Here is a 26,702-nt window from a genome sequence, read left to right on the forward strand (position 1 = left end):
GCAGAGGAGGCTCAGGGCAGAGCTCATTGCTGCCTGCAGCTCCCTGCAGGGAGGCTGTAGCCAGGTGGGGTTGGGCTCTTCTGCCAGGCAAGCAGCAACCGAAGAAGGGGACAGAGCCTCAAGTTGTGTCAGGGCAGGTCTAGGCTGGATGTTAGGAGGAAGTTGTTGTCAGAGAGAGTGATTGGCATTGGAATGGGCTGCCCAGGGAGGTGGTGGAGTTGCTGTGCCTGGAGGTGTTTTAAAAAAAACCCTGGCTGGGGCACTTAGTGCCGTGGTCTGTTCGCTTGGCCAGGGCTGGGTGCTAGGTTGGACTGGCTGAGCTTGGAGCTCTCTTCTGACCTGGTTGATTCTAAGAGTGAGTGAAGGGCAGAACACTCCTGGCACCACTGCCCTGGCTTTTATCTCCCCCCTCTGCTGCTTTTGTTATTCCCTTCTCCGTGCACAGGACATGGGCTTTAGCTGAGCTGTGTGTTGTGGAAGGACATCCAGCTGGTGGTGTAAAATGTATTTGAGCATGCACTGAAGTCCATCCCTCGACCTTGAGCCCATCTGTGTGTTGCATCCCTTCCCTGACGGCCTGAGGTCATGGACCAGGTGAGCTCTTATGTTTTTCACCCTTATGTTGCCAGTCTGATCCACCTGGACCACTTCAGTCTGAGCAGCCTGACTTGCCTGTTGGTTGTTTTGGTGTTCCTCAGTGGCCCCAGCTCTTGGTTGTGTAGGCATCTAGCATGGGTGAGTTCTGAGTTCACCATGAGCCAGCAGTGTGAGCAAGTGCTCTCCTGGGATATTGTTTGGTTTAAGGCTTAGCTTAGTTTTTATTTGAGAGTAACCTCAACCCACCACAGGTGTGTTAGGAGTGTGACCAGCGGGTCAAAGGAGGTTCTCCTCTCCCCCTGCTATGTCCTAGAGAGACCACATCTGGAGTATTGTGTCCAGTTCTGGGCTCACTGGCTCAAGAGAAAAGGGGAACTGCTGGAGAGAGTCCAATGGAGAGTTCTAAAGAACATGATGGAACTGTAGCATCTTTCTTGCCAGGAAAGGCTGAAACCTAGGTCTGTTTTCACCTGGGGAAGAGAAGACTGAGATGAGATCTTACCAATGCTGATCAGTGTCTAAAGGGTGAGTGGCAAGAGAATGGGACTGGACTCTTCAGTGGAGGCCAGTGATAGGACAAACTACAACACAGGAGGTTTTACTTGAGCTTAATGGAAAATGCCTTTGCTCTGTGGGTGCCAGAGCCCTGGAGCAGGCTCCCCGGAGAGGCTGTGGAGTTTCCTCCTCTGGAGACAGTAAAAACCTGCCTGGATGTGATCCTGTGCAGCCTGCTCTGGGCGAACCTGTTGTAGAAGGGGCTGGATTAGATGATGTACAGAGAATCTGTGATCTGAGCCATGTGCTTTCACAACCAGGTTCCCAACCCGACCTTGCTGCAATCCAGCATCCCGAGTGGGCTCGCCTCTGTGCTGCCGCTTGCTTTGCTTCCACTGCTGTTGCCCAGGGCGTTTGCTGCCATCCACAAGAGACAGAGCACTGGGCACCGCATCCAGAGCCTCTGCGAAGCCACTGGATTCCCCTTTCCCTTCAGCAGCTTGGGCTGTGGCCGCTGCGGGGTCTGGCTTCTCCCGGCCCGGCTGCGTTGCCTTCCCGGACTCGCGGTGGGTTTAAAGGGCCGAGAGCAGCCCCAGGAGCCGCTTGTGGAGAGCCGGGGGAGCGCTGGCAGGCTTTACTGCGGGGTTTGGCGGAGCTGCGGGCCCCGGGGTGGCTTCCTGCTCTTTCAGCCCAGCTCAGAGAGGGCACGGACCCGCCCCAGCACCGGCAGCGCCCAGGAGCACCGGAGGGCTCGGCGGAGGGGCGGAGCAGCCGCGTAACCTGCGCGGCCCCGGGCCGCTGCCAGCACGGCAGAGCCTTTGCCAACACCTTCGGTTTCTTTCCGCACCGATCGGAACTCTCCCTCCCGCGGAGGCGGAGCGGACGTTTCGCCCGTGCCTGCCCCGCTGCCGGCGCCGCGGGACTGCCGGAGCCGCGGAGCAGCGCCGGTGCGTACGGGCTGGGCCCCGCGGAGCTGCCCCGCCGCAGGTGAGCTGCCGGGGTGGGGCGGGCAGGGCGGCCGCGGCGCTTCCTGGCTTCCGCCGGTGCCGGCGAGGGCTGTGCCGGGCTGGTCTCCTTGGAGCCTCCGGTAAAGGGCAGAGGCAAAGAGCGGAGCCGGCGGTACAGACGGGGAGCCCCGGTGAGCCGAGAGGAGCTCGGCGGGCTCCCTGCCCTCCGCAACGGCGGCCGGCTGCTGCCTAGCCTGGGACGGGGCTTGTCCTGCCGGCAGCAAAGGCAGGCAGCCCCGGAGGAGCGCAGGCTGGCCCCGGGGGCTGAAGGGAGGGCGGCACAGAACCACAGAGCGGTGGGGTTTGGAAGGGCGCTCTGGGGATCGTTTAGTCCAACCCCCTTGGGGATGCTGGATCGCCTAGAGCAGGCTGTGCAGGAGCATGCCTGGGTGGGGGTTGAAAGTCTCAAGAGCTGCAGACTCCACAACCTTTCTGGGTAGCCTGGTCCAGTGCTCTGTCAGCCTCAAAGTGATTTCTCCTTAAGGTCAAGTGAAACCTCCCTTGTTCCAGTTTGCACACACTGCCCCGTGTCCTGTCACTGGGCACCACCGAGAAGAGCCCAGCCCAGCTCCATCCTCATGACCTCCAACCTTTAGATATTTGTGTGCATTTGTAAGATTCCCCTCTCATGCTTCTCTTTTCCAGGCTGAAGGACCTCATCTTCTCATCTCCTCTGCTCCCCTCCCAGAGACATCAGAGAAGGTGTCCCAGGCACCTGTGGGCAGCAACAGGAGGGATTTCACTGCCTCACCTTTGCTCACCCTCACTTCACAACAACCAGGACAAGGTGACCTCTGTACTCTGAGTGAACCTGTGGTGCTGCTGCGCCACAGGTTGTGATGGTCCTGTCCCTTCTTGTGGTTATCAGGTTGAGGGAGGTTCTCCTTCCCCTCTACTCTGCCCTGGTGAGGCCTCATGTGGAGTATCGTGTCCAGTTGTGGGCCCCCAGCTCAAGAATGACAGGGAGCTGCTTGAGAGAGTCCAGCACAGAGCCACGAAGATGATTAAGGAAGTCAAACATCTTCCTAATGAGGAGAGCCTGAGGGAGCTGGGGCTTGGAGCCTGGAGAGGAGGAGACTAAGGGGTGACCACATTGATGTTCATAAATATGTAAAGGGTGCATGCCGGGAGGATGGAGCCAGCTCCTTTTCGTTGATGCCCAGTGATAGGACAAGGGGCAATGGGTGGAAGTTGAGGCATAGGAGGTTCCATATGAACCTGAGGAAGAATTTTTCCACTGTGAAGGTGACAGAGCACTGGAACAGGCTGCCCTCCAGGCCCCTCACCAGCTTTGGCGCCCTCCTGTGGACACCTTCCAGCACCTCAACATCTCTCTGCAATGGAGGAGCCCAGAACTGGACACAGCACTCAAGGTGTGGCCTGAGCAGTGCTGAGCACAGGGGCACAAGAACCTCCCTTGTCCTGCTGCTCACACTGCTCCTGAGCCAGCCCAGGTTGCCATTGGCTCTGCTGCCCACCTGGGCACACTGCTGCCTCCTCTTCAGCTCCTCTCTCCCAGCACCCCCAGCTCCCTCTCTGCCTGGCTGCTCTCAGCCACTCTGTCCCCAGCCTGCAGTGCTGCTTGGGGTTGTTGTGGCCAAAGTGTAGAACCCTGCACTTGGCCTTGTTCAGTCTCATCCCATTGGCCTCTGCCCACCCATGCAGCCTGGCCAGGTCCCTCTGCAGGGCTCTCCTGGCCTCCAACAGCTCCACAGCTGCTCCTAGCTTGGTGTCACCTGCAAACTTACTGATGGTGGATCTTTCGAGGTCCCTCCCAGCCCCTGACATTGTCTGATCTTCCTTCCTAGGAGAGGCTGTCTGGAGGGCCAGGGTGCAGCGCTGCAGTCTCCGCCGCCGGGGCTTGGCGCGTGGGGCAGAGTAGAATGGATCGCTATCGGTACTTCATCTTTAACCAGAGGACCATGGTCGTGCTGGGGATATTCCAGATAGCCCTCAGCACAGTCTGCCTCGGCAGCGGCTTCATAGAGATCCTTTTCAGAGCGGAGTCTCAGCTGAGCAAAACCAGAGCTCCGGTCTGGGCTGGGATGGTAAAGCTGCACTCTCTTTTCCGGGCTTTGTTTTGTGCTCCTCGCTACCTATTCAGCTTAGGGGTGGGAGGGAGATCAGGACTTCTTGCCAGTTCTTCCCTGTTTTCCTGCTTTGAACCCTTATGATGCAGACAGGTGAGTGCAAGCAGACTTCCCTCTGGTGGAGCTAAATAAAAGGCATTCATGCTGGGTGAGGGAGAAAACAGGACATAGCGGTTAAGTGGCAGCGTATTGTGCAGAGGCACTGTGAGGACAGAGAGGCTACTGAAGAGCAGAATGCTTCATCTTCACATCAGCTAGAGGAACATCTAAGTGTGTCCCACAGCATGGTGCTGTTCATTCTCTCTTCTGGAATGAGCAGAATGGAATGGGCAGTTCTCACTGGCTGGTGGTCAGCACCCTTGAGGTCGCTCTTAGCACCCTTGAGTTCACTCTTTGTACTCCTGGTGTCACTGTTAGTACTCTGGTGAGCAGTGCCACAGAGCAGCTGGATGCTGCCCATTTCCTTTTGGTAATACCTTTCTTCATCTAAAAGATGCATAAGGAGTTGGGAGAGCAGTGCTCATTTTTAGCACTTCAATTTGACTTACCTAATCGGTTTTATTCTGTGGCCAGAGCCAGAAAGCCAGTCAGAGGTTTGCTGCCATGGGTTGGTAAGTGGATAAGATGTATTCCATGCAGTATCCTGCCCCCAGGAGATGTTGGAGAGGAAAAACAGAGTGAAATCAGTAGTTCTCTTCCCATTTATGACCTAAGCTGCTCTGCTCCAAGCCTGGAAAATGAGGGCCTTTCATCTGCTCTGTAGCAGTTTATCACCCAAATCTGATACTTCTCTTCCATTTACCAGCTCCTCTTGTGCCCTGCAGGTGATGGGAGTCCCAGGAGTCCTGGCTTTGTATTCCTCTCAGAGGAAGAATCCAGTTCTGGTGAGCCTGGAAGGGATGGGGATTGTGCTTGATGCAGAGCTGCTTTGCTTTCTGCTGCAGCAGAGGAGCTCTAATAACCAGCAAAAATCTGTGAAACTGTTGGCTTTTGGTGCTCCTTCCTGCAGTTAACAGCTGTGTACACTAAGATGGGAGAGAAGTTAAATGACTTGCCTTTCCTAGGTGCACCTCTCCAGCCATGCTCCAAGGGGAATATTGCTTGTAAGGAAAAGATCTCTAACAGCAAAGTCATTGGGTCCCACCAGCACCCAGGGTTAAGGCTTAGGACTCAGTTGTAGCTCAGGAATGTGGTATCATGGAAACCCTTGGCTGCTCTGTGTTTGGCTTCCAAGTGATTGTTGCTACCAGGTACTTGTTAGTGTTATGGGAGGTTAAAAGCTGCAGGGCTTGACAGTGCATTTTGTCTGCGTTAGCTGTGTTGATTGGTGTGATGGTTTGGGTGTTCCCCCCACACACATACACTTAAGAAATCACCCAGACTAGACTCAGACGAGCCTGGAAATTAGAATGAAGCTTTATACTCACAGCTTAGCACAATATACCAACAGGTATTTACTATATCTACAGCTACAGACAGAAATATGCAAGTTGAAATGTAATCCAGAAACACAACAGCTCTCCCAGAAATCAGAGTGCCCAGGAGGGGCTCCCAACCACCCTTCCACCCCTCTACCTTAGCCCAGACTTTGCCTTACGTTCAAGGTGAGTTTGGAGGATCAGCCATGAGGGTTAGAAAGCAGAAGGGTTAGACAGATGACAGGTTAGGGAGTGAAGTGCAGCCCAAAGCCAGAGAGCAAACAGTGTGATCTGTGTTTGTATTCTTGTTCTTATACACCTCAGCAAGCCTATGGGTGAAGCAGGCATCACCATTGGCTCCTTCCCACAGCCTATCATCCAACTCCTCTCACCAAGCTATCCCAGCTAGGCTCAAGCTAGCACAGTTTGTCAGAGGATGGTTTTAATTCCTGCTCCCCTTCTTTTTCTCCCTTCCTTTTGCTGTCTAGGTGAACGTGCTGATAGTTGCTTCCCTGATTTCTTGTGTTGCCATCCTCATCATTATAGTTTACAGCTCCCTCACACTGAGCTATGGTGAAGAGGAGGAGCTGAGCTCTTTCCCAGTCCACGTTATCCATACCGTAAGTCACACACACACACACTGCAGTTGGGTTAACTGCTGCTGAGTGCAGAAAGGTTTGGGTTGTGCCAGGAAAAAGTCGTGATGGAGCTCATGAGAAGGTGCTGGATGTATCCCTGACCTGGTTTGAGGCAGCAATTGCTGGAAGCCTTTCCAGCATGCACCTCAGGCAACGAAGTTACAACAGTTAAAGATGGCCTGGTTAAAACTGGGCATTATTCAAGCACATCCCCCACAGTAAAGCTGAGGAGAGAGGAGTTAGCCCTTTTGTAGCTCAGATCTGCTACAAGCCATGGCTCCCTGTGGGGAGGAGAAGGGCATTCCAGGTGGGTGAAGCTCTTCATGAGTTTGTTGCAGAACCCATCAAAATGTCAGGCTGCCAAGGTGCAGTAAGGCAAGAAGGCATCGCTCATGCTTGGCATGAAGAGGAGCAGACAGTCCTTGGGCTTCTGCTTGTTGTTAAAGCTCTTTCCAAACCTGACACTGTTGCTAGGTGTCTTACTTTTATTTTCACTGTTTGCTCTTTTTGGCTGCTGCTTCAGAGCACAGGAAGAAAAACCTTAAATAACACTGACTTAAATATCACTGAATAATGATGCAACTGCAGCAGTCTTAGAATCATGGGTTTAAACTGGCAGAGGGGGAGAGTTAAACTAGATGTTAGGGAGAAATCCTTTACAGTGAGGATGGTGAGATGCTGGCACAGGTTGCCCAGGGAGGTTGTGGCTGCTTCCTCCCTGGAGGTGTTCAAGGTCAGGTTGGGCAAGGCCTTAAGCAACCTGTTCTAGTGAGAGGTGTCCTTGCCTATAGCACAGGGGAATTGGAACTGGCTGAGCTTTGAGGTCCCTTCCAACCTAATCCATTTTATTATTTCAGTTAGAAAAGACCTTTAAGACCACTAAGTCCAACCTACCTCTACCAAGGCTGGTGCTAAACCATGTCTCTCAGCACCACATCTCCTCCTCTTCTGGGATGAGATTTAACAAGGCCAAGTGCAGGGTTCTGCACTTTGGCCACAACAACCCCAAGCAGTGCTATAGGGTGAAGACTGAGTGGCTGGAGAGCAGCCAGGAGGAAAGGGACCTGGGGGTACTGATAGATAGTAGCTGAAGATGAGCCAGCAGTGTGCCCAGGTGGCCAGGAGAACCAATGGCATCCTGGCCTGCATCAGGAACAGTGTGGCCAGTAGGTCAAGGGAGGTTATTCTTCCCCTGTACTCAGCACTGGTCAGGCCACACCTTGAGTACTGTGTCCAATTCTGGGCTCCTCAATTCAAGAGAGATGTTGAGGTGCTGGAACATGTCCAGAGAAGGGCAACAAAGCTGGTGAGGGGCCTGGAGCACAGCCCTGTGAGGAGAGGCTGAGGGAGCTGGGGGTGTGCAGCCTGCAGAAGAGGAAGCTCAGGGGTCAATGTCCCCAGGTGGGGGGTGGCCTCTTCTCCCAGGTAACCAGCAATAGAACAAGGGGACACAGTCTCAAGTTGTGCCAGGGTAGGTATAGGCTGGATGTTAGGAAGAAGTTCTTCACAGAGAGAGTGATTGGCATTGGAATGGGCTGCCCAGGGAGGTGGTGGAGGCACCGTCCCTGGGGGTATTCAAGAAAAGCCTGGCTGAGGCACTTAGTGCCATGGTCTGGTTGATTGGCTAGGGCTGGGTGCTAGGTTGGACTGGATGATCTTGGAGGTCTCTTCCAACCTGGTTGATTCTATGATTCTATGATTCTATAACCCCTCCAGGATGGGCATTCAACCACCTCCCCAGGGAGCTTTGCAGTCATTGTTTGGGGTTGGTTTTTTTTTGGTGATGAGCTTCACTTGTTCAGTGTGATGTGAACCCTTCCTTTTCTGCCTGCAGAAGTTTGTGCTTCACAAAGTAGTCAAGGGTGCTAACATAGCCATGCTCGCCGCGTCCGTCTGCAGCACCGCTGTGGTGCTGGCGATGGCTCACTTGGGATGCCGGAGCCTGCCGCGCTGCTCGTGCTACGACAGCATCACTGGCATGGTGAGTGAGGAGCCCAGGCCACCCAGCTGCTTCTGCTCTGTGTGTGTGGGGAGAGGATGTCTGCAGTCCTGTGTGCAGTTCTGGAGCCCCCAGCACAAGAAGGACATGGAAGTGTTGGAGTCTATCCAGAGGAGCGCCACAAGGATGCTCAGAGGGCTGCAGCAGCTCTGCCATGAGGACAGGCTACAAGAGTTGGGGCTTTTCATCTTGAAGAAGAGAAGGCTTTGGGGAGACCTTATAGTGGTCTTCCAGTATCTGAAGTGGGCCTGCAGGAAGGCTGGGGAGGGACTACTGACAAGATCTGGTAATGACAGGATGATGAATAGTGGGTCTAAACTGACAGAGGGGAGATTCAGTTGTGCTGAGAGAGGTCTTGGCTGGATGTCAGGAGGAAGTTGTTGGCAGAGAGAGTGATTGGCATTGGAATGGGCTGCCCAGGGAGGTGGTGGAGTCGCTGTCCCTGGAGGTGTTGAAGCCAAGCCTGGCTGGGGCACTTCGTGCCATGGTCTGGTTGATTGCCCAGGGCTGGGTGCTAGGTTGGACTGGATGAGCTTGGAGCTCTCTTCCAACCTGCTTGATTCTATGATTCAAACTAGATGTTAGGAAGAAGTTCTTTGCTGTGAGGGTGGTGAGACACTGGCACAGGTTGCCCAGGGAGGTTGTGGAGCAGAGAATCAAAGATCACATTGGGTGATTGTCTGCTCCACAACCTTCCTGGAGGTGTTCAAGGCCAGGTTGGATGAGGTCTTGAGCAACTTGTTCTAGTGGGAGGTGTCCCTGCCTACGGCAGGGGGTTGGAACTGGATGATCTTTGAGGTCCCTTCCAACCTAAACCATTCTATGATTCCATGACTCTGCCTCAAGTGATGGGGCACACACTGTTTCTAAGAGAGCACAGCAAATGAGAGCTACTTCTCTACTAAAGTAATTCTGATGCTGTAGTAAATATCCAGCCAGGACATTTGGTAAGGAATTAATGTGTGCAGGTCACAAGGCTAAAAGATACCAAGTGTGTGACATGATGCTGCTTCAAACTTCCAGGCTCAAACTTGTTAGGAGTGGGTTGCACAGGCTGTTAAAAGGAGTTCTTGACTCAACTCCCAGGGGAGGGTTTTTGATGGCTCTGTTCCATTTGCAGGAATGGCTGCGACCCAGCGAGGACCAAAACCAAGCTGTGGAAATGACCTGTGCTGTCCAAAGTGAGTAGCTTCCCCTTGTGTGTTTGGATAGTGCTGGTTTGAAGCTAGCTAGAATGTTTTGGTGAGAAGAGTTAGGTTCCAGGCTGTGAAACAATGGTGATGTCTCCTGCACTCACAGGCTTGCTGAGATGGAGAAGAACAAGAATGTAAATGTAGATAACAGAGATGCTGACTGGGCTTTGAACTCTTCTCTCTCTAACCTAACCTGCCATCTCTCTGACTAATCCACCTGCTTCCTAACCCCCCTGGCTGACCCTCCAATCTTCCTTGGGCACAAGGCAATGTCTGGGGTAAGGTAGAGGGGTGGGAGAAGGTGGAAGAGTGGTTTGGAGCCCCTCCTGGGCACTCAGGTTTCTGGGAGGGTTGTTGTGTTTCTGGATTACCTTTAACTTGTCTGTTTCTGTCTGTAGCTGTGTATGTTGAAACTATCTGCTTACATATTGTGCTAAGCTGTAAATATAAAGCTCCATCCAGTTTCCAGAGCCATTGAGTCTGGTCTGGGTGATTTTCCAAAGTGTGGGGGGGGACACACACAGGTAACACCCAAACCATCACAGGTGTGAAAAGGAACATCCTGGGCAAGCTTTAGAGCCCAGGCTGAAATCCCCATAACCTAATTAACTCCAAGCCAAAAGAAACTCAGGACTTTGGGCACATGTCTACACCAGGTTTAATGCTTCCCTCTTTCCTTCCTCACACAGGCCCTGGGGCCAGGATTTTTAACTTCCCAGATCGATTTCCAGCCCAGGACTTAGATGCAGAGGAAGATGGATCGAAACCTCCACCCTATGTCAGAATGGCTTGAAAAAGAGGTTGAGGGTTTTAACATGTGGCAAGACAGCTGTAAGTAAGAAGCTCTCCCTCTTTAAAGGTGGCTCTGCAGCACAGAGGTTCCACCTCAATACAAGGGGGAGCTTCTTGACTGTAAGGGTCCCAGAGCCCTGGCACAGGCTGCCCAGAGAGGTTGTGGAGTCTCCTTCTCTGGAGCCTTTCAAGGCCTGTCTGGATGTGTTCCTCTGTGCCCTGAGCTAGATTGTATGGTCCTGCTCTGGCAGGGGGCTTGGACTCGATGATCTCTTTGGGTCTCTTCCAACCCCTGACATGATCCTGTGACCCCCTTGGGAAAGATGGGAGCAGGTGAAGATTCTGATATGAGGCCTTGCCAATGCTATTCAGGCACCTCTGTCAAAATGTGAGTTCACAGTCTCACAGGATGTCAGGGGTTGGAAGAGACTCAAGGAGATCATCCAGTCCAAACCCCCCTGCCAGAGCAGGACAATCCTATCTAACACAGATCACAGACAGGCCTTGAAAGGCTCCAGAGGAGGAGACTCCACAGCCTCTCTGGGCAGCCTGTGCCAGTGCTCTGGGACCCTCACAGTCAAGAAGTTCCCCCTTGTGTTGAGGTGGAACCTCCTGTGCTGCAGCTTACACCCATTGCTCCTTGTCCTACCCCAGGGAGCAGTGACCAGAGCCTGTCCCCCGCTCCTGACCCTTAGACAGTTACAAACGTTGATTAAATCCCCTCTCAGCCTTCTCTTCTCCAGACTTAAGCAGCCCCAGGCCCCTCAGCCTCTCCTCATCAGGCTGAAGAAAAGCACTTCTAAGCTCTGTGACCCTTACAGTAAAGAAGTTCCTCCTTGTGTTGAGGCGGAAGCTCTTTTGCTGAAACTTGCACCCATTGCTCCTTGTCCTGTCCCAGGGAGCAGTGAGCAGAGCCTGTCCCCACCTCCTGGCAGCCCTCAGACACTTAGAACCATTGATCAGATCCTCTCTAAGTCTTCTCCAGAGTTGTGTGGAGTGTGCACATGTTGGCACAGTTGGTTCTGGTGCTGAAGTGCAGTGCTGGAATGTGCTAGAAACTGGGGCTGCTGTGTTGCAGTAGCTCCTCTTACATTAGGAGCAGTGTGGCTTTGATTCCCCTTTAGTTCAAACCACAATTTTGCCTTTGAAAAGAGGAACTGTGCTGGAAGTTGTTATTTTGCTAAGCACACTGCTGAGCTGTTGCATTGTTTCTGGGTGGAAGCTCTGATGCCACCCAGCAATACCATTGGAATGGGCTGCCCAGGGAGGTGGTGGAGTCACTGTCCCTGGAGGTGTTGAAGTCAAGCCTGGCTGGGGCACTTAGTGCCATGGTCTGGTTGACTGGCCAGGGTTGGGTGCTAGGTTGGACTGGCTGAGCTTGGAGGTCTCTTCCAAGCTGGTTGATTCTATGATACTCTCCTGTAGGTAGTCACTGCAGGTGTGAGATCACAGGATCAACCACCAGCACCCAAGGTCACCTGTGAGGCACACTTCCAGCAGCTCTGCCTCCAAAGGGCAGCTGCAGAAAGGCCAGCTGCAGTGGAGCAAAGCTGGAGGTAGGGAGATTCAGCCTGGAGGTGAGGGGGAAGCTGTTCAGCATGAGAGTGGTGAGAGGCTGGAATGGGTTGCCCAGGGAGGTGGTTGAGGCCCTATGGCTGGAGGTGTTTCAGGCCAGTCTGGCTGAGGCTGTGTGCAGCCTGCTCTAGGGTAGGGTGTCCCTGGGCATGGCAGGGAGGTTGGAACTGGCTGCTCCTTGTGGTCCCTTCCAAGCCTGCCTGATTCTGTGATTCTAGTACGGGAGCTGGTGGAAGCTGACTGCCAGTTTAATGTCAGTGCCTCTACTTGGTTAGCAGTGCAGAAGATGTGTTCCTGATGGCAGCTCCCAGGGCTGTCTTTAGCAGCCCATTCCACAAGCTGCTTACGGTGCCTTCCCACAGCCTGCCTGTGTCTCCAGGGACATTCCATGGTTTGTGTCACCCTCGGCTCCTGCTGCTGGAAGTCAGGTGGATTCTTACTTGGTATGCAAGCAGACCTCCTCAGCACCTCCAGTAGAAAGGGCCTTGTCCTGTGTTCCTCACAGTCTTTTCCTCATTGGCAAGATCCCAGAAACTGAGTCAGCTTCCCTGTCGCCTCCCAGCTCTGCTGGATTTCCCCTTTGGGGTGGACAAAGGTCCCTGGCTGCTGGAGGGGAGGTAGTTTGGTGGAGCAGTTGATCTCTTCTCCCAGGCAACCAGCAACAGAACAAGGGGACACAGCCTCAGGTTGTGGCAGGGGAGGTCTAGGCTGGATGTGAGGAGGAAGTTGTTGGCAGAGAGAGTGATTGGCATTGGAATGGGCTGCCCAGGGAGGTGGTGGAGTTGCTGTGCCTGGAGGTGTTGAAGCAAAGCCTGGATGAGGCACTTAGTGCCATGGTCTGGTTGATTGGCCAGGGCTGGGTGCTAAGTTGGACTGGCTGAGCTTGGAGTCTCTTCCAATGTGGTTGATTCTATGATCTCAGCACAGTGCCTGTAGAACAATGCAAGCAAAGCCCAGGGGTAGAAACAGACATTCCAGCTTCTACCTGAGCCCAGAGCTTTTTCTGCACTGGGACCCCCCTGCACCCATGGGTGCTGCAGGGCAGTCACACACCCTCCTTATGTTTCACCACTAAGAAGTGGGAGCAATTTGGCATTTTGGAGAGGAATGCAGAGGATGCAAATGTGCTTCAGAGCTCTTTTCAAGGTTTCTGGGGTTGTTCAGTCTGGAGGAGGCTGAGGAGAGACCTCATCTCCCTCTACAACTACGTGAAGTGAAGTTGAAGAGAGGAGGAAGTCAGCCTCTTCTCCTTGATTACGGATGACAGGACTGGAGGGAGTGGTTACAAGGTGCACCAGGGGACGTTTAGGCTGGATATTAGGAAATCCTTCTTCACTGAAAGGGTTATCAAGCTTTGGAATGGTCTGCCCAGGGAGTGACCATCCCTGGGAGTGTTCAAATGGTCTGTGGGCTTAGTGCTTTAAGGACATGGTTTCATGTTGACCCTTCAGTGCTGAGTCGAGGGTTGGTCTGGGTGATCTTTGAGGTCTCTTCCAACCAGAAACATTTTGTGATGCTGTATCAGGAGCTGCTGAGCTCATTGGAGCAGGCTGCAGGCAGGGCACCGGCACCTCACTTTTGGCATGGGTTACATAGCTGTGTCTATGTGATCCCACACATCAAACTGAGGCAGCAAGCACTTTGTGCTCACCTGATGTTAGCATTGCTTGTGCTAAGCCAAAGTCAAGGCATTCACGGGCAAAACCAGGCTATTTTCTGTGGTGAGTGATCTTAGCCAAGTGCTCCTTTACTCCCTGACACCCAGAGCAGAGCACACAGAAGCTTACAGCTGTCAGCCTCTCCATTAGCTGTGGGCAGAGTTAATCACAGGCTGTAATCAGAAAGGCTAATCAGGGAAGCTGGTTCTGGGAGTTAATGTTCAACTAAGGGCAAAGTATTTGCTGAAGCCATTTCCTGCATAGAAAGGGCTAGAAAGTGATGGGGGAGGAGGGGAAGAGGAAAGGTCTTCTTCACAGCGAGGACCACAAAACCAACCAGACAGGGGTTGGTGTCTTCTGCCAGGCCCTCAGTGACAGAAGAAGGGGGCACACTCATCCAGTCCAACCTAGCACCCAGCCCTAGACAATCATAGAGTCATAGAATCAAGCAGGTTGGAAGAGAGCTCCAAGCTCATCCAGTCCAACCTAGCACCCAGCCCTGGCCAAGCAACCAGACCATGGCACTAAGTGCCCCAGCCAGGCTTGCCTTCAACACCTCCAGGCACAGCGACTCCACCACCTCCCTGGGCAGCCCTTTCCAGTGCCAGTCACTCTCTCTGACAACAACTTCCTCCTAACATCCAGCCTAGACCTCCCCTGGCACAGCTTCACACTGTGTCCCCTTCTTCTGTTGCTGCTTGCCTGGCAGCAGAGCCCAACCCCACCTGGCTACAGCCTCCCTTCAGACAGTTGCAGACAGCAATGAGCTCTACCCTGTGCCTCCTCTTCTGCAGGCTGCACACCCCCAGCTCCCTGGGCAGCCCATTCCAATTTCATGCTTCTCCAGCACAAACAGCATTGAACTGTGGGGGAAAAGCCCTTGGTTCTCATTTGCCAAGTTCTTTGTCCCAAACTACCTCCCAGGAGTCACTCCTGTGTCCCTGATTTCACTCTGTGCAGGCAGCCTAGCTACCTTGCTACACCCCAAGTTCTTGCTGCACCAAAGAGCCCTTCCAAGAGTTGGAAGCCAACCACAAGGGCTGTCAGTGCTGTGCTTTTTAACAGCACCATCCCAGTGACTCAGGTATTACCTCAGCATTGGAGTTGGTACTTCGTGGTAGTAATGAGGATGAATAATCACATCCAGGAACTTGAACCCCCCTCTCTGATTAGCAAATGTGGCTTCTGGGGGGGGGAGTTTTGTTTAATCTGCAGCTGAATCTTCAGTTGCTGAAGCCAGGAGCCCTTCATTGCCTCTGATTTATGAGTGGGTTAGAAACATCCTCAAGTAAATGAAAATGCTGTTATGTGTATTTTAGGGTCAGTTTAATCCTCTTCTTGTTGTGTGCCCTTCCTGGAACGAGCCAAGCACTGGAGGATGGAAGACTACAAAGGAGAAGAGGAGCAAACAGCACCCACTTTGACACCCCAGAGCAGCTTCTGTTTCCCTGGTGGGTGAGAGGAGTGACCAAGCTTTTCCGTAAGAGCAGCCAAAAACACCAGCCTCCACCTCCACCTTTCTGCTGTGGCCCCAAAGCCATTGGGGAGCACGGAAGCTGCTTGCCCTAGCCATGGCAGGACATCAGCCTTGCCAGGAGAGGCAGAAGGTAGGGCTGAAGGGTGCCCTCTGAAGGGGTAGGGGCTGGAGAGAACAACTGACCAGGTTTTACTGGCCAAAAGCCACAATAAAACTCACAACCCAACTCCAAACACTCTGGGGCAGGGTCAGCACATAACACACATTCTGCTACTCTGCCATCAGCTACTTTTAGCTCAGAGCCCCCTCCAGCACTTTTAGCCCCATGCCAAAAGGAATTCCCTTCCATTCATGATTTCATTCCTTTTTTCCCCTTGCTGGAGGCTGAAAATGGGGGCTTGGAAGCCACTCAGGATCCTGCACAATGCCAACATTCCCAGGTTAGCCTGTGCCACACAGGGAGCGTGGGGACAAGGGAGATGAAGGACAACTCTCTCCAGCTCTAGGACTTTGCACCCAAAGCAACAGCCTAGGTTCAAGTAGACCATGGGAGAGGAAAAATCATCTTCAGCCACAGTCTCTGCTTTCTGCTGTGCACTTCAGATGCCCAGCATGGGAGGTGTTTAAAGCCAGGCTGGATGAGGCTGGGGGCAGCCTGATCTAGGATAGGGTGTTGGAACTACATGATCCTTGTGGTCCCTTCCAGTCCTGACTGATTCTAAGATCACATTTTCAGAAGTAAATAGCTAAAAGTAGTCACTAAGAGGGACTTTAACATATTGCCTCACCACAGAGCCCTTTTTTTCTGCCCCTGTCCTTTACAAAGAGGAGAATGCATAGAGTGGAAAATAAAATAATAAGGAAGTCCTGAGGTAAGCTCAGGGTCTTATGACTGTCACTTCCCATATGTTCACATGCTCATACTGGTCTCTTCCCTTTTCTTTACCACCTCTGTGCTTGTGGCTGGAAAATAAAGGCTCCCTGGTGTTGTGCTTCTGGCATTGTGATTTGGGGTGCTGATGGCCACAGCTATGCAGCACACCTCTGTTTTTCAGGGGGTTGGCTTCAGCTGATAAAGTCTGGGTGTAGGCTGCTAGAAAGACACTGCTTGTCCCTTGTTTAGATTGCATAGAATGGTTTAGGTTGGAAAGGACCTCAAAGATCATCCAGTTCCAGCCCTCTGCCATAGGCAGGGACACCTCCCAATAGAACAGGTTGCTCAAGGCCTCATCCAACCTGGCCTTGAACACCTGCAGGGAGGTTGTGGAGCACAGAATCACCCAAGGTGATCAAAGATCAAGCAGGCAGGAATGGAAACCATGCAGCCCCTGGCCTTCATTTGTTTGGAGGGGTGTGTTCAAGATGGTCTATTTATACCAAAGCACATCTTAGCATCATTAATTTGGGAGAAGAGAGAACAGGCTTCTGTGTTTTAAATACTTGATGCTCACAACACCAGCATCACAGAATTTCTTATGATTGGAAGAGACCTTCAAGGTCACTGAGTCAAATCATTAGTTTCACACTGACAAGTCCTTGACTAAACCAAATCTCTCAGCACAACATCTAATCATTATGAAGTGCTATGGCTGGAAAGGACCACCAGGATCATCCAGTCCAACCTTCCTCCCAGCATCCTTCCTCACCAGACCATAGCCTCAAGCACCACATCCACTCTCCTTTAAAACATCTCCAGGGGTGGTGACTCCACCACCTCCCTTCTGCTACTCAAAAATCCCCAACAAAAGGAGGGGGAGAAAATGCAGCAGGTTTGTTCAATGCCATCTGCCTGCCTGCTGAGGGCAGGTGAAGCTGCTCACGCTGAGGTGCACTGCTCAGCCTGCTTACTCTCGGGCTCTAGCTGATGGTTTTGCTCCTAGCTGCCCTTCTGGTCACTGATCAAAGTGCTTAGCCACATTACACCAATTTCAGGTTGTTTTTTCCCCAAGGATGAGCTCAGAAAGGGTAGAAGCTCATGAGTTGCTTGAGATACTCTTTGGTTTTGCTCCTAGCTGCCCCTCTGGTCACTGATCACTACTGTATCACAGTGCTTAGCCACATTACACCAATTCCAGGTTGTGTTTTTCCCAAGGATGAGCTCAGAAAGGGTAGAAGATCATGACTTGGCTTGAGATACTCTCAGGTTTTGCTCCTAGCTGCCCTTCTGGTCACTGATCACTACTGTATCACAGTGCTTAGCCACATTACACCAATTCCAGGTTGTGTTTTTCCCAAGGATGAGCTCAGAAAGGGTAGAAGATCATGAGTTGCTTGAGATACTCTCTGGTTTTGCTCCTAGCTGCCCCTCTGGTCACTGATCACTACTGTATCACAGTACTTGGCCACATTACACCAATTTCAGGTTGATTTTTTGCCAATTATGAGCTCATAAAGAGTAGAAGCTCATGAGTTGCTTGAGATGCTCTCTGGTTTTGCTCCTAGCTGCCCCTCTGGTCACTGATCACTACTGTATCACAGTGCTTAGCCACATTACACCAATTTCAGGTTGTGTTTTTCCCAAGGATGAGCTCAGAAAGGGTAGAAGATCCTGAGTTGGCTTGAGATACTCTCTGGTTTTGCTCCTAGCTGCCCCTCTGGTCACTGATCACTACTGTATCACAGTACTTGGCCACATTACACCAATTCCAGGTTGTGTTTTTCCCATGGATGAGCTCAGAAAGGGTAGAAGATCCTGAGTTGGCTTGAGATACTCTCTGGTTTTGCTCCTAGCTGCCCCTCTGGTCACTGATCACTACTGTATCACAGTACTTGGCCACATTACACCAATTTCAGGTTGTTTTTTCCCCAAGGATGAGCTCAGAAAGGGTAGAAGCTCATGAGTTGCTTGAGATGCTCTTTGGTTTTGCTCCTAGCTGCCCCTCTGGTCACTGATCACTACTGTATCACAGTGCTTAGCCACATCACACCAATTTCAGGTTGTGTTCCTCCCAAGGATGAGCTCAGAAAGGGTAGAAGATCCTGAGTTGGCTTGAGATACTCTCTGGTTTTGCTCCTAGCTGCCCTTCTGGTCACTGATCACTACTGTATCACAGTACTTGGCCACATTACACCAATTCCAGGTTGATTTTTTGCCAATTATGAGCTCATAAAGAGTAGAAGCTCATGAGTTGCTTGAGATGCTCTTTGGTTTTGCTCCTAGCTGCCCCTCTGGTCACTGATCACTACTGTATCACAGTACTTGGCCACATTACACCAATTTCAGGTTGTTTTTTCCCCAAGGATGAGCTCAGAAAGGGTAGAAGCTCATGAGTTGGCTTGAGATACTCTCTGGTTTTGCTCCTAGCTGCCCCTCTGGTCACTGATCACTACTGTATCACAGTGCTTAGCCACATTACACCAATTCCAGGTTGTGTTTTTCCCAAGGATGAGCTCAGAAAGGGTAGAAGATCATGAGTTGGCTTGACATACTCTCAGGTTTTGCTCCTAGCTGCCCTTCTGGTCACTGATCACTACTGTATCACAGTGCTTAGCCACATTACACCAATTCCAGGTTGTGTTTTTCCCAAGGATGAGCTCAGAAAGGGTAGAAGCTCATGAGTTGCTTGAGATTCTCTCTGGTTTTGCTCCTAGCTGCCTCTCTGGTCACTGATCACTACTGTATCACAGTGCTTAGCCACATTACACCAATTCCAGGTTTTTTTTTCCCCAAGGATGAGCTCAGAAAGGGTAGAAGATCATGACTTGGCTTGAGATACTCTCTGGTTTTGCTCCTAGCTGTCCCTCTGGTCACTGATCACTACTGTATCACAGTGCTTAGCCACATTACACCAATTCCAGGTTGTTTTTTCCCCTTGATGAGCTCATTAAGGGTAGAAGATGATGAGTTGCTTGAGATACTCTCTGGTTTTGCTCCTAACTGCCCAAGTGGTCACTGATCACTACTGTATCACAGTGCTTAGCCACATTACACCAATTCCAGGTTTTTTTTTCCCCAAGGATGAGCTCAGAAAGGGTAGAAGATCATGTGTTGCTTGAGATACTCTCTGGTTTTGCTCCTAGCTGTCCCTCTGGTCACTGATCACTACTGTATCACAGTGCTTAGCCACATTACACCAATTCCAGGTTGTTTTTTCCCCTTGATGAGCTCAGAAAGGGTAGAAGCTCATGAGTTGCTTGAGATGCCCTTTGGTTTTGCTCCTAGCTGCCCCTCTGGTCACTGATCACTACTGTATCACAGTACTTGGCCACATTACACCAATTTCAGGTTGTGTTTTTCCCAAGGATGAGCTCAGAAAGGGTAGAAGATCCTGAGTTGGCTTGAGATACTCTCTGGTTTTGCTCCTAGCTGCCCCTCTGGTCACTGATCACTACTGTATCACAGTGCTTAGCCACATTACACCAATTTCAGGTTGTGTTTTTCCCAAGGATGAGCTCAGAAAGGGTAGAAGATCCTGAGTTGGCTTGAGATACTCTCTGGTTTTGCTCCTAGCTGCCCCTCTGGTCACTGATCACTACTGTATCACAGTACTTGGCCACATTACACCAATTCCAGGTTGTGTTTTTCCCATGGATGAGCTCAGAAAGGGTAGAAGATCCTGAGTTGGCTTGAGATACTCTCTGGTTTTGCTCCTAGCTGCCCCTCTGGTCACTGATCACTACTGTATCACAGTACTTGGCCACATTACACCAATTTCAGGTTGTTTTTTCCCCAAGGATGAGCTCAGAAAGGGTAGAAGCTCATGAGTTGCTTGAGATGCTCTTTGGTTTTGCTCCTAGCTGCCCCTCTGGTCACTGATCACTACTGTATCACAGTGCTTAGCCACATCACACCAATTCCAGGTTGTGTTTTTCCCAAGGATGAGCTCAGAAAGGGTAGAAGATCCTGAGTTGGCTTGAGATACTCTCTGGTTTTGCTCCTAGCTGCCCCTCTGGTCACTGATCACTACTGTATCACAGTACTTGGCCACATTACACCAATTTCAGGTTGTGTTCCTCCCAAGGATGAGCTCAGAAAGGGTAGAAGATCCTGAGTTGGCTTGAGATACTCTCTGGTTTTGCTCCTAGCTGCCCTTCTGGTCACTGATCACTACTGTATCACAGTACTTGGCCACATTACACCAATTCCAGGTTGATTTTTTGCCAATTATGAGCTCATAAAGAGTAGAAGCTCATGAGTTGCTTGAGATGCTCTTTGGTTTTGCTCCTAGCTGCCCCTCTGGTCACTGATCACTACTGTATCACAGTACTTGGCCACATTACACCAATTTCAGGTTGTTTTTTCCCCAAGGATGAGCTCAGAAAGGGTAGAAGCTCATGAGTTGGCTTGAGATACTCTCTGGTTTTGCTCCTAGCTGCCCCTCTGGTCACTGATCACTACTGTATCACAGTGCTTAGCCACATTACACCAATTCCAGGTTGTGTTTTTCCCAAGGATGAGCTCAGAAAGGGTAGAAGATCATGAGTTGGCTTGACATACTCTCAGGTTTTGCTCCTAGCTGCCCTTCTGGTCACTGATCACTACTGTATCACAGTGCTTAGCCACATTACACCAATTCCAGGTTGTGTTTTTCCCAAGGATGAGCTCAGAAAGGGTAGAAGCTCATGAGTTGCTTGAGATTCTCTCTGGTTTTGCTCCTAGCTGCCTCTCTGGTCACTGATCACTACTGTATCACAGTGCTTAGCCACATTACACCAATTCCAGGTTTTTTTTTCCCCAAGGATGAGCTCAGAAAGGGTAGAAGATCATGACTTGGCTTGAGATACTCTCTGGTTTTGCTCCTAGCTGTCCCTCTGGTCACTGATCACTACTGTATCACAGTGCTTAGCCACATTACACCAATTCCAGGTTGTTTTTTCCCCTTGATGAGCTCATTAAGGGTAGAAGATGATGAGTTGCTTGAGATACTCTCTGGTTTTGCTCCTAACTGCCCAAGTGGTCACTGATCACTACTGTATCACAGTGCTTAGCCACATTACACCAATTCCAGGTTGTTTTTTCCCCAAGGATGAGCTCAGAAAGGGTAGAAGCTCATGAGTTGCTTGAGATACTCTCTGGTTTTGCTCCTAGCTGCCCCTCTGGTCACTGATCACTACTGTATCACAGTGCTTAGCCACATTACACCAATTCCAGGTTGTTTTTTCCCCTTGATGAGCTCAGAAAGGGTAGAAGATGATGAGTTGCTTGAGATACTCTCTGGTTTTGCTCCTAACTGCCCAAGTGGTCACTGATCACTGCTGTATCACAGTGCTTAGCCACATTACACCAATTCCAGGTTGTGTTTTTCCCAAGGATGAGCTCAGAAAGGGTAGAAGATCATGTGTTGCTTGAGATACTCTCTGGTTTTGCTCCTAGCTGTCCCTCTGGTCACTGATCACTACTGTATCACAGTGCTTAGCCACATTACACCAATTCCAGGTTGTTTTTTCCCCTTGATGAGCTCAGAAAGGGTAGAAGCTCATGAGTTGCTTGAGATGCCCTTTGGTTTTGCTCCTAGCTGCCCCTCTGGTCACTGATCACTACTGTATCACAGTACTTGGCCACATTACACCAATTTCAGGTTGTGTTTTTCCCAAGGATGAGCTCAGAAAGGGTAGAAGATCCTGAGTTGGCTTGAGATACTCTCTGGTTTTGCTCCTAGCTGCCCCTCTGGTCACTGATCACTACTGTATCACAGTACTTGGCCACATTACACCAATTTCAGGTTGTGTTTTTCCCAAGGATGAGCTCAGAAAGGGTAGAAGCTCATGAGTTGCTTGAGATACTCTCTGGTTTTGCTGGGAAATGAGGGTTTTAAATTTGATATTATATGTTTAGCTAAGGTTTCTATCATTAATCAGATTTTAAAAGGCAACCATCACAGAATCAACCAGGTTGGAAGAGACTGCAGCCAGGCCAACCTTGCACCCAGCCCTGTCCTGCACAGAGCAGGATTAGGCACAGGATTATGTATTTCAGTGTCATATATATGCCTGCCTTTGTACTCTGGAAATATCCTCCTGGAGCACAAGGAGATGCCTTCAGCAAGTGTTTCAATAGGTGTCAGCCTCTGCGATGCTGATCCTGCAGCTGGGAAGCTGCACGGAGTGCTCCCAGCAGAGTCAGTGGCAACCAGCAGCAATTCTTCCTCTCTCAATGTCACTTCACAGCCCCAGCTGATGACAGCACCATTCAGAGAGTGAATGAGAGGCCTCCTTTGGCTGCTTAGTGTCAATAGAGGGATTAAAAAGAAACGCAGCCCTCAGCCAGAAGTCTGCTTTGGTTTTGGTGAGTCCTGGAATGATGCTACCTCCTAAAGTCAGCTACAATGTTAGATCTGAGCTTGTAGGTTGGTTTTTGCATGGGAAAAGCAAGACTGCCATGTCAAAGCAGTGTTAGGTTCATAGAATCAAGCAGGTTGGAAGAGACCTCCAAGCTCAGCCAGTCCAACCTAGCACCCAGCCCTGGCCAATCAACCAGACCATGGCACTTTAAAATCATGTGGTGCTGGTTTTGAGCTGGGAATTGGGATGTTATCAACTCTGGAAAGCAGGAGGGAGGGGAAAAAGTCCATTAGCATTATAGGTAGAAGTGAAAATAGTGAGAGGGGACAAGGAAATCAGTGCCAACCTGGCTGATTCTGTGACAGAGGCTGCCCAGAGAGGTTGTGGTCTCCTTCTCTGGAGACTTTCAAATCCCACCTGGATACATTCCTGTGTGAAGTACCCTGGGTCATTCTGCCTTGGCAGGGGAGGTGTTGGACCCAATGATCTCTGGAGGTCCCTTCCAGCCTCTAAAGTTCTAAGATTCTGCGAGTGAGAGCGCTAATAGGGTCTTAACCTACAGCCGAGGGTCAGTAATTCTTAGTGTTCCAACTGTTCCATCACTTCCCAGTCCTCTGGAGCCCAAAATAAATCCCCAATGTGCCTCTAAATCATCAGATGGTTGCTTCAGCTGTTTCCAAACACCTCTGAGGCACCGCAGGAGAGCGCCGACAGTCATCCAAGCATCGTGACAGCCCTTCACAAACCTCTGGCTCATGCAGGGAGCCTGCAACCTCATTCCTCTCCCTTGCAGCTCCTGCAGCATGGCTCCTAGTTATTGAAAACGAGTGCTAACAGTTTGTGGTAAAGGCAGTTTATTAGGTTTCTGGGCATGGTGTTTGCCCTCCCCTCAAATGGAAATGCAGGTACAAAGCATTGGGCGCGATGGACACCAACGCCGCGGGCAGAACATCGCCAGCAGCAAGCAACACTGAGCCCTGCCTTAAGGACCACACTGCCTTTGGGACAGAACCCTTAGAACATGCTGAAGTGTTGATTTCATACTACAGGAGTGAGGAGGGCCCTTATTTACAGCTTGTGAGTAACCCAAAGCTTAAGGGAGTGTTTGACACCCAATTCAACAGCAACATGCCCACTCCACCATTTCCTCACCTCAACCCCCCCTACCCCCAACCCTGTCTGACTCTGGAATTCTTCAGTGTTTTTCCTTTATTAAAAACTAAAACAGAACAATTGGTGACAAATTCATGATACAGGCAGTTACAAGGTCCCTTTGAGACCAAGCATTAAGGACGTGAGTGAAAAACAAACTGTCCAAGAGGACTGTAAACCGTATTTATTTACAATAACATAGGCAGAAATTGAAGCTCCATCCTTCAGAACAAACAGAGCAAAAAAAATCAATCCTTAAAGGACACTGATTGCTTCTGAAAGGACTGTAAACCATATTCTAGTCATGTAAAGGTCAAGGTGAATAGTCAAAAGTTCCCTTTTATAAGTGTTTCATACACAAAATTGCTGTCACAGTTGTAGCAGGGGGGAAAAATCAGCTTCTGGTTATATTATTTGAGTATCTTAATTGTATTAGATCTAATTAAATGCTCTAGGAGAGGGGAGAAAAAAGAGTCAATGCATATGTGGTTTTGGTCAGTGTTAACCTGCAATAGGAGCACACCTCATTGACTGTAATGGTTTAGAGTTATCTTGCTTCAAAAGTTTGTTTCACCAGGGTGGCAGCTTCTGAGCTGGCCCTTGCTTGGGTTCCAGTCAGCTTCTCACTCACACACGTAACACTTTTATATAGGAAGAAAGAAAATCAGCTTTTAAGTATCTTAATTATATTAGATCTAATTAAATGCTCTAGGAGAGGGGAGAAAAAAGAGCCAATGCATACTTGGTTTTGGTCAGTGTTAACCTGCAATAGGAGCACACCTCATTGACTGTAATGGTTTAGAGTTATCTTGCTTCAAAAGTTTGTTTCACCAGGGTGGCAGCTTCTGAGCTGGCCCTTGCTTGGGTTCCAGTCAGCAGCTCACACAGAGTTGTAGCAGTTTTATACAAGAAGAAAAAAAATCAGGTTATGGTTATATTTTTTTAAGTATCTTCATTGTATTAGATCTAATAATTAAATGCTCTGAGAGGAAAAAAAAAGGCAATACATATTTGGTTTGGTCAGTGTTAACTTGCAATCGGATCACACCTCAATGACTTTACATTAACCACTGTAATGGTTTAAAGTTATCTTACTTCAAAAGTTTGTTTCAACAGAGTGGCAGCTTCTGAGCTGGCCCTTGCTTGGGTTCCAGTCAGCAGCTCACACAGAGTTGTAGCAGTTTTATACAAGAAGAAAAAAAATCAGCTAAGTATCTTAATTATATTAGATCTAATTAAATGCTCTAGCAGGGGAAAGAAAAGTCAATGCATATTTGTTTCTGGTCAGCGTTAACCTGCAATAGGAGCACACCTCATTGACTGTAATGGTTTAGAGTTACCTTGCTTCAAAAGTATGTTTCACCAGGGTGGCAGCTTCTGAGCTAGCCCTTGCTTGGTTTCCAGTCAGCAGCTCACACAGACTTGTAGCAGTTTTATGCAAGAAATAAAATCAGCTTTTGGTTGTATTTTTTAAGTATCTTCATTGTATTAGATCTAATAAAATGCTCTGAGAGGAAACAAAAGGCAATGCATATGTGTTTTTGGTCAGTGTTAACTCGCCACAGCATCACACCTCATTGACGATTGCAATGGTTTAAAGTTACCTTTAAACAGTTGCAATGGTTTAAAGTTACCTTTAAACAGTTGCAATGGTTTAAAGTTACCTTTAAGCAGTTGCAATGGTTTAAAGTTACCTTTAAGCAGTTGCAATGGTTTAAAGTTACCTTTAAGCAGTTGCAATGGTTTAAAGTTATCTTTAAACAGTTCTACTGGTTTAAAGTTATCTTTAAACAGTTGCAATGGTTTAAAGTTATCTTTAAACAGTTCTACTGGTTTAAAGTTATCTTTAAGCAGTTGCAATGGTTTAAAGTTATCTTTAAGCAGTTGCAATGGTTTAAAGTTATCTTTAAACAGTTCTACTGGTTTAAAGTTATCTTTAAGCAGTTGCAATGGTTTAAAGTTATCTTTAAGCAGTTGCAATGGTTTAAAGTTATCTTTAAACTTTGCAATGGTTTAAAGTTATCTTTAAACAGTTCTACTGGTTTAAAGTTACCTTTAAGCAGTTGCAATGGTTTAAAGTTACCTTTAAGCAGTTGCAATGGTTTAAAGTTACGTTTAGGCAGTTGCAATGGTTTAAAGTTACGTTTAGGCAGTTGCAATGGTTTAAAGTTATCTTTAAACAGTTGCAATGGTTTAAAGTTATCTTTAAGCAGCTGCAATGGTTTAAAGTTACCTTTAAGCAGTTGCAATGGTTTAAAGTTACCTTTAAAGAGTTGCAAAGGTTTAAAGTTACCTTTAAAGAGTTGCAAAGGTTTAAAGTTATCTTTAAACAGTTGCAATGGTTTAAAGTGATTTTTTAAGCAGTTGCAATGGTTTAAAGTTATCTTGCTTCAAAAGTTTGTTTTGCCAGGGTGGCAGCTTCTGAGCTAGCCCCTGTTTGGTTTTCAGTGAGCAGCTCACATGCACACCCCCACGCCCCCCCCCAAATCAAAACTCCTCATTTTCACCTCAATTCCTTCAACAGTTCAATCACCAAACACTGACACGGCACAAAAGATTGCTCCTGTGGCTTGCATTTTGTTCTGTGTTAATTATGTGCCACCTAGCACCATTTTATCACCAAGCCTGACTTCAGGCAGAACTGAAATAAAATGCCTGTAACGATGAGGACACAGAAGGCTCTAGAGAAGGAGATGCCCTCATCTGACCCAACACATTACTTGCTCACAGCAGCGATGCCAAGGATGCCCCACGCACAGGCATGGCATTACAAGCAGGTTTTAACATAAAAAAAGATCTGTAACAGATTTAGTTCACATTCCAAGAGCTAACTTATTTTGCAGTCAGAGGTATTTTAAGAAAAATCCCATGTTCCTAACATTTTCTTCCATTTTCCATCTCTAAAATATGTTATCCAGTTGGCTGTAAAGAGCATTTTGCTTTAAGGTATCTGAAAAGCATTCACCATCTCCTCTGAAAACCCTACCCTTGAAAAAAATCAGGATGCTTCTGTCAACTGCACTCAATCTTTTCTTTGCTTGTTTTTACTTACCCTGGGACACTCAGCTCAAACACAGCATCTTTAGAAAGAAGTCATCACTGAAGTTTTAGTAAGGTCAGAGAAGTTATGGACAGCTGTAGTCCCAAATTTACCCCTAATCCTGTGCTACAGTATTTTCCCACAAGGAATGCATAGTTCAGTCTTACATCATCATTATGAAAAACTAAAGAAGTTTTAAGTACCTAGAGGTAGGGATAAGTTTGTCAATTCTCTTACTGTTGCCATGAAGAAACAGATGGAAGTTGACAGTGGATGACAATTTGCACCTACACTGACAGCCCAAACTTTACCTGACCAGCCCTGGGTTTAGTTTTAATCAAACTGTTTGC

General features: G+C 49.4%; 1 protein-coding gene across 5 annotated transcripts; it reads left to right on the plus strand.

Annotated features, from left to right (window-relative positions):
* The first annotated feature begins 358 nt into the window (after positions 1-358).
* On the plus strand, positions 359-23,769 carry LOC135178580 (uncharacterized). Of its 5 annotated transcripts, XR_010303625.1 has the most exons (9): positions 2,208-2,886; positions 3,908-4,147; positions 5,014-5,073; positions 6,096-6,227; positions 8,080-8,226; positions 9,365-9,425; positions 10,127-10,268; positions 14,782-15,069; positions 22,047-23,769. XR_010303625.1 is itself a non-coding variant. In XM_064149536.1 (8 exons), the coding sequence occupies exons 2-7, from the start codon at positions 3,983-3,985 to the stop codon at positions 10,228-10,230; spliced, it is 669 nt and encodes a 222-aa protein (XP_064005606.1). In that variant the 5' UTR covers positions 359-2,079; positions 3,908-3,982; the 3' UTR covers positions 10,231-10,268; positions 14,782-16,830. The 5 variants fall into 5 exon arrangements, 4 of the variants coding, with proteins under 4 accessions (XP_064005606.1, XP_064005605.1, XP_064005603.1 ...); XM_064149536.1 differs by lacking the exons at positions 2,208-2,886; positions 22,047-23,769 and adding an exon at positions 359-2,079 and having other exon boundaries at positions 14,782-16,830; XM_064149535.1 differs by lacking the exons at positions 2,208-2,886; positions 22,047-23,769 and adding an exon at positions 359-594 and having other exon boundaries at positions 14,782-16,830.
* The last annotated feature ends 2,933 nt before the right edge of the window (positions 23,770-26,702 follow it).

Source organism: Pogoniulus pusillus, chromosome 10 (genome assembly GCF_015220805.1).
Source record: "Pogoniulus pusillus isolate bPogPus1 chromosome 10, bPogPus1.pri, whole genome shotgun sequence".
NCBI classification, from domain to species: domain Eukaryota; kingdom Metazoa; phylum Chordata; class Aves; order Piciformes; family Lybiidae; genus Pogoniulus; species Pogoniulus pusillus.

Bases quoted from the DNA above. Each gene is read 5' to 3' on its own strand.
- LOC135178580 (XM_064149533.1), top strand. From the start codon at position 2,728: ATGCTTCTCTTTTCCAGGCTGAAGGACCTCATCTTCTCATCTCCTCTG. The intron at 5,074-6,095 runs GTGAGCCTGGAA...TTTGCTGTCTAG, and splicing joins AGAGGAAGAATCCAGTTCTG to GTGAACGTGCTGATAGTTGC. The intron at 6,228-8,079 runs GTAAGTCACACA...TTCTGCCTGCAG, and splicing joins CAGTCCACGTTATCCATACC to AAGTTTGTGCTTCACAAAGT.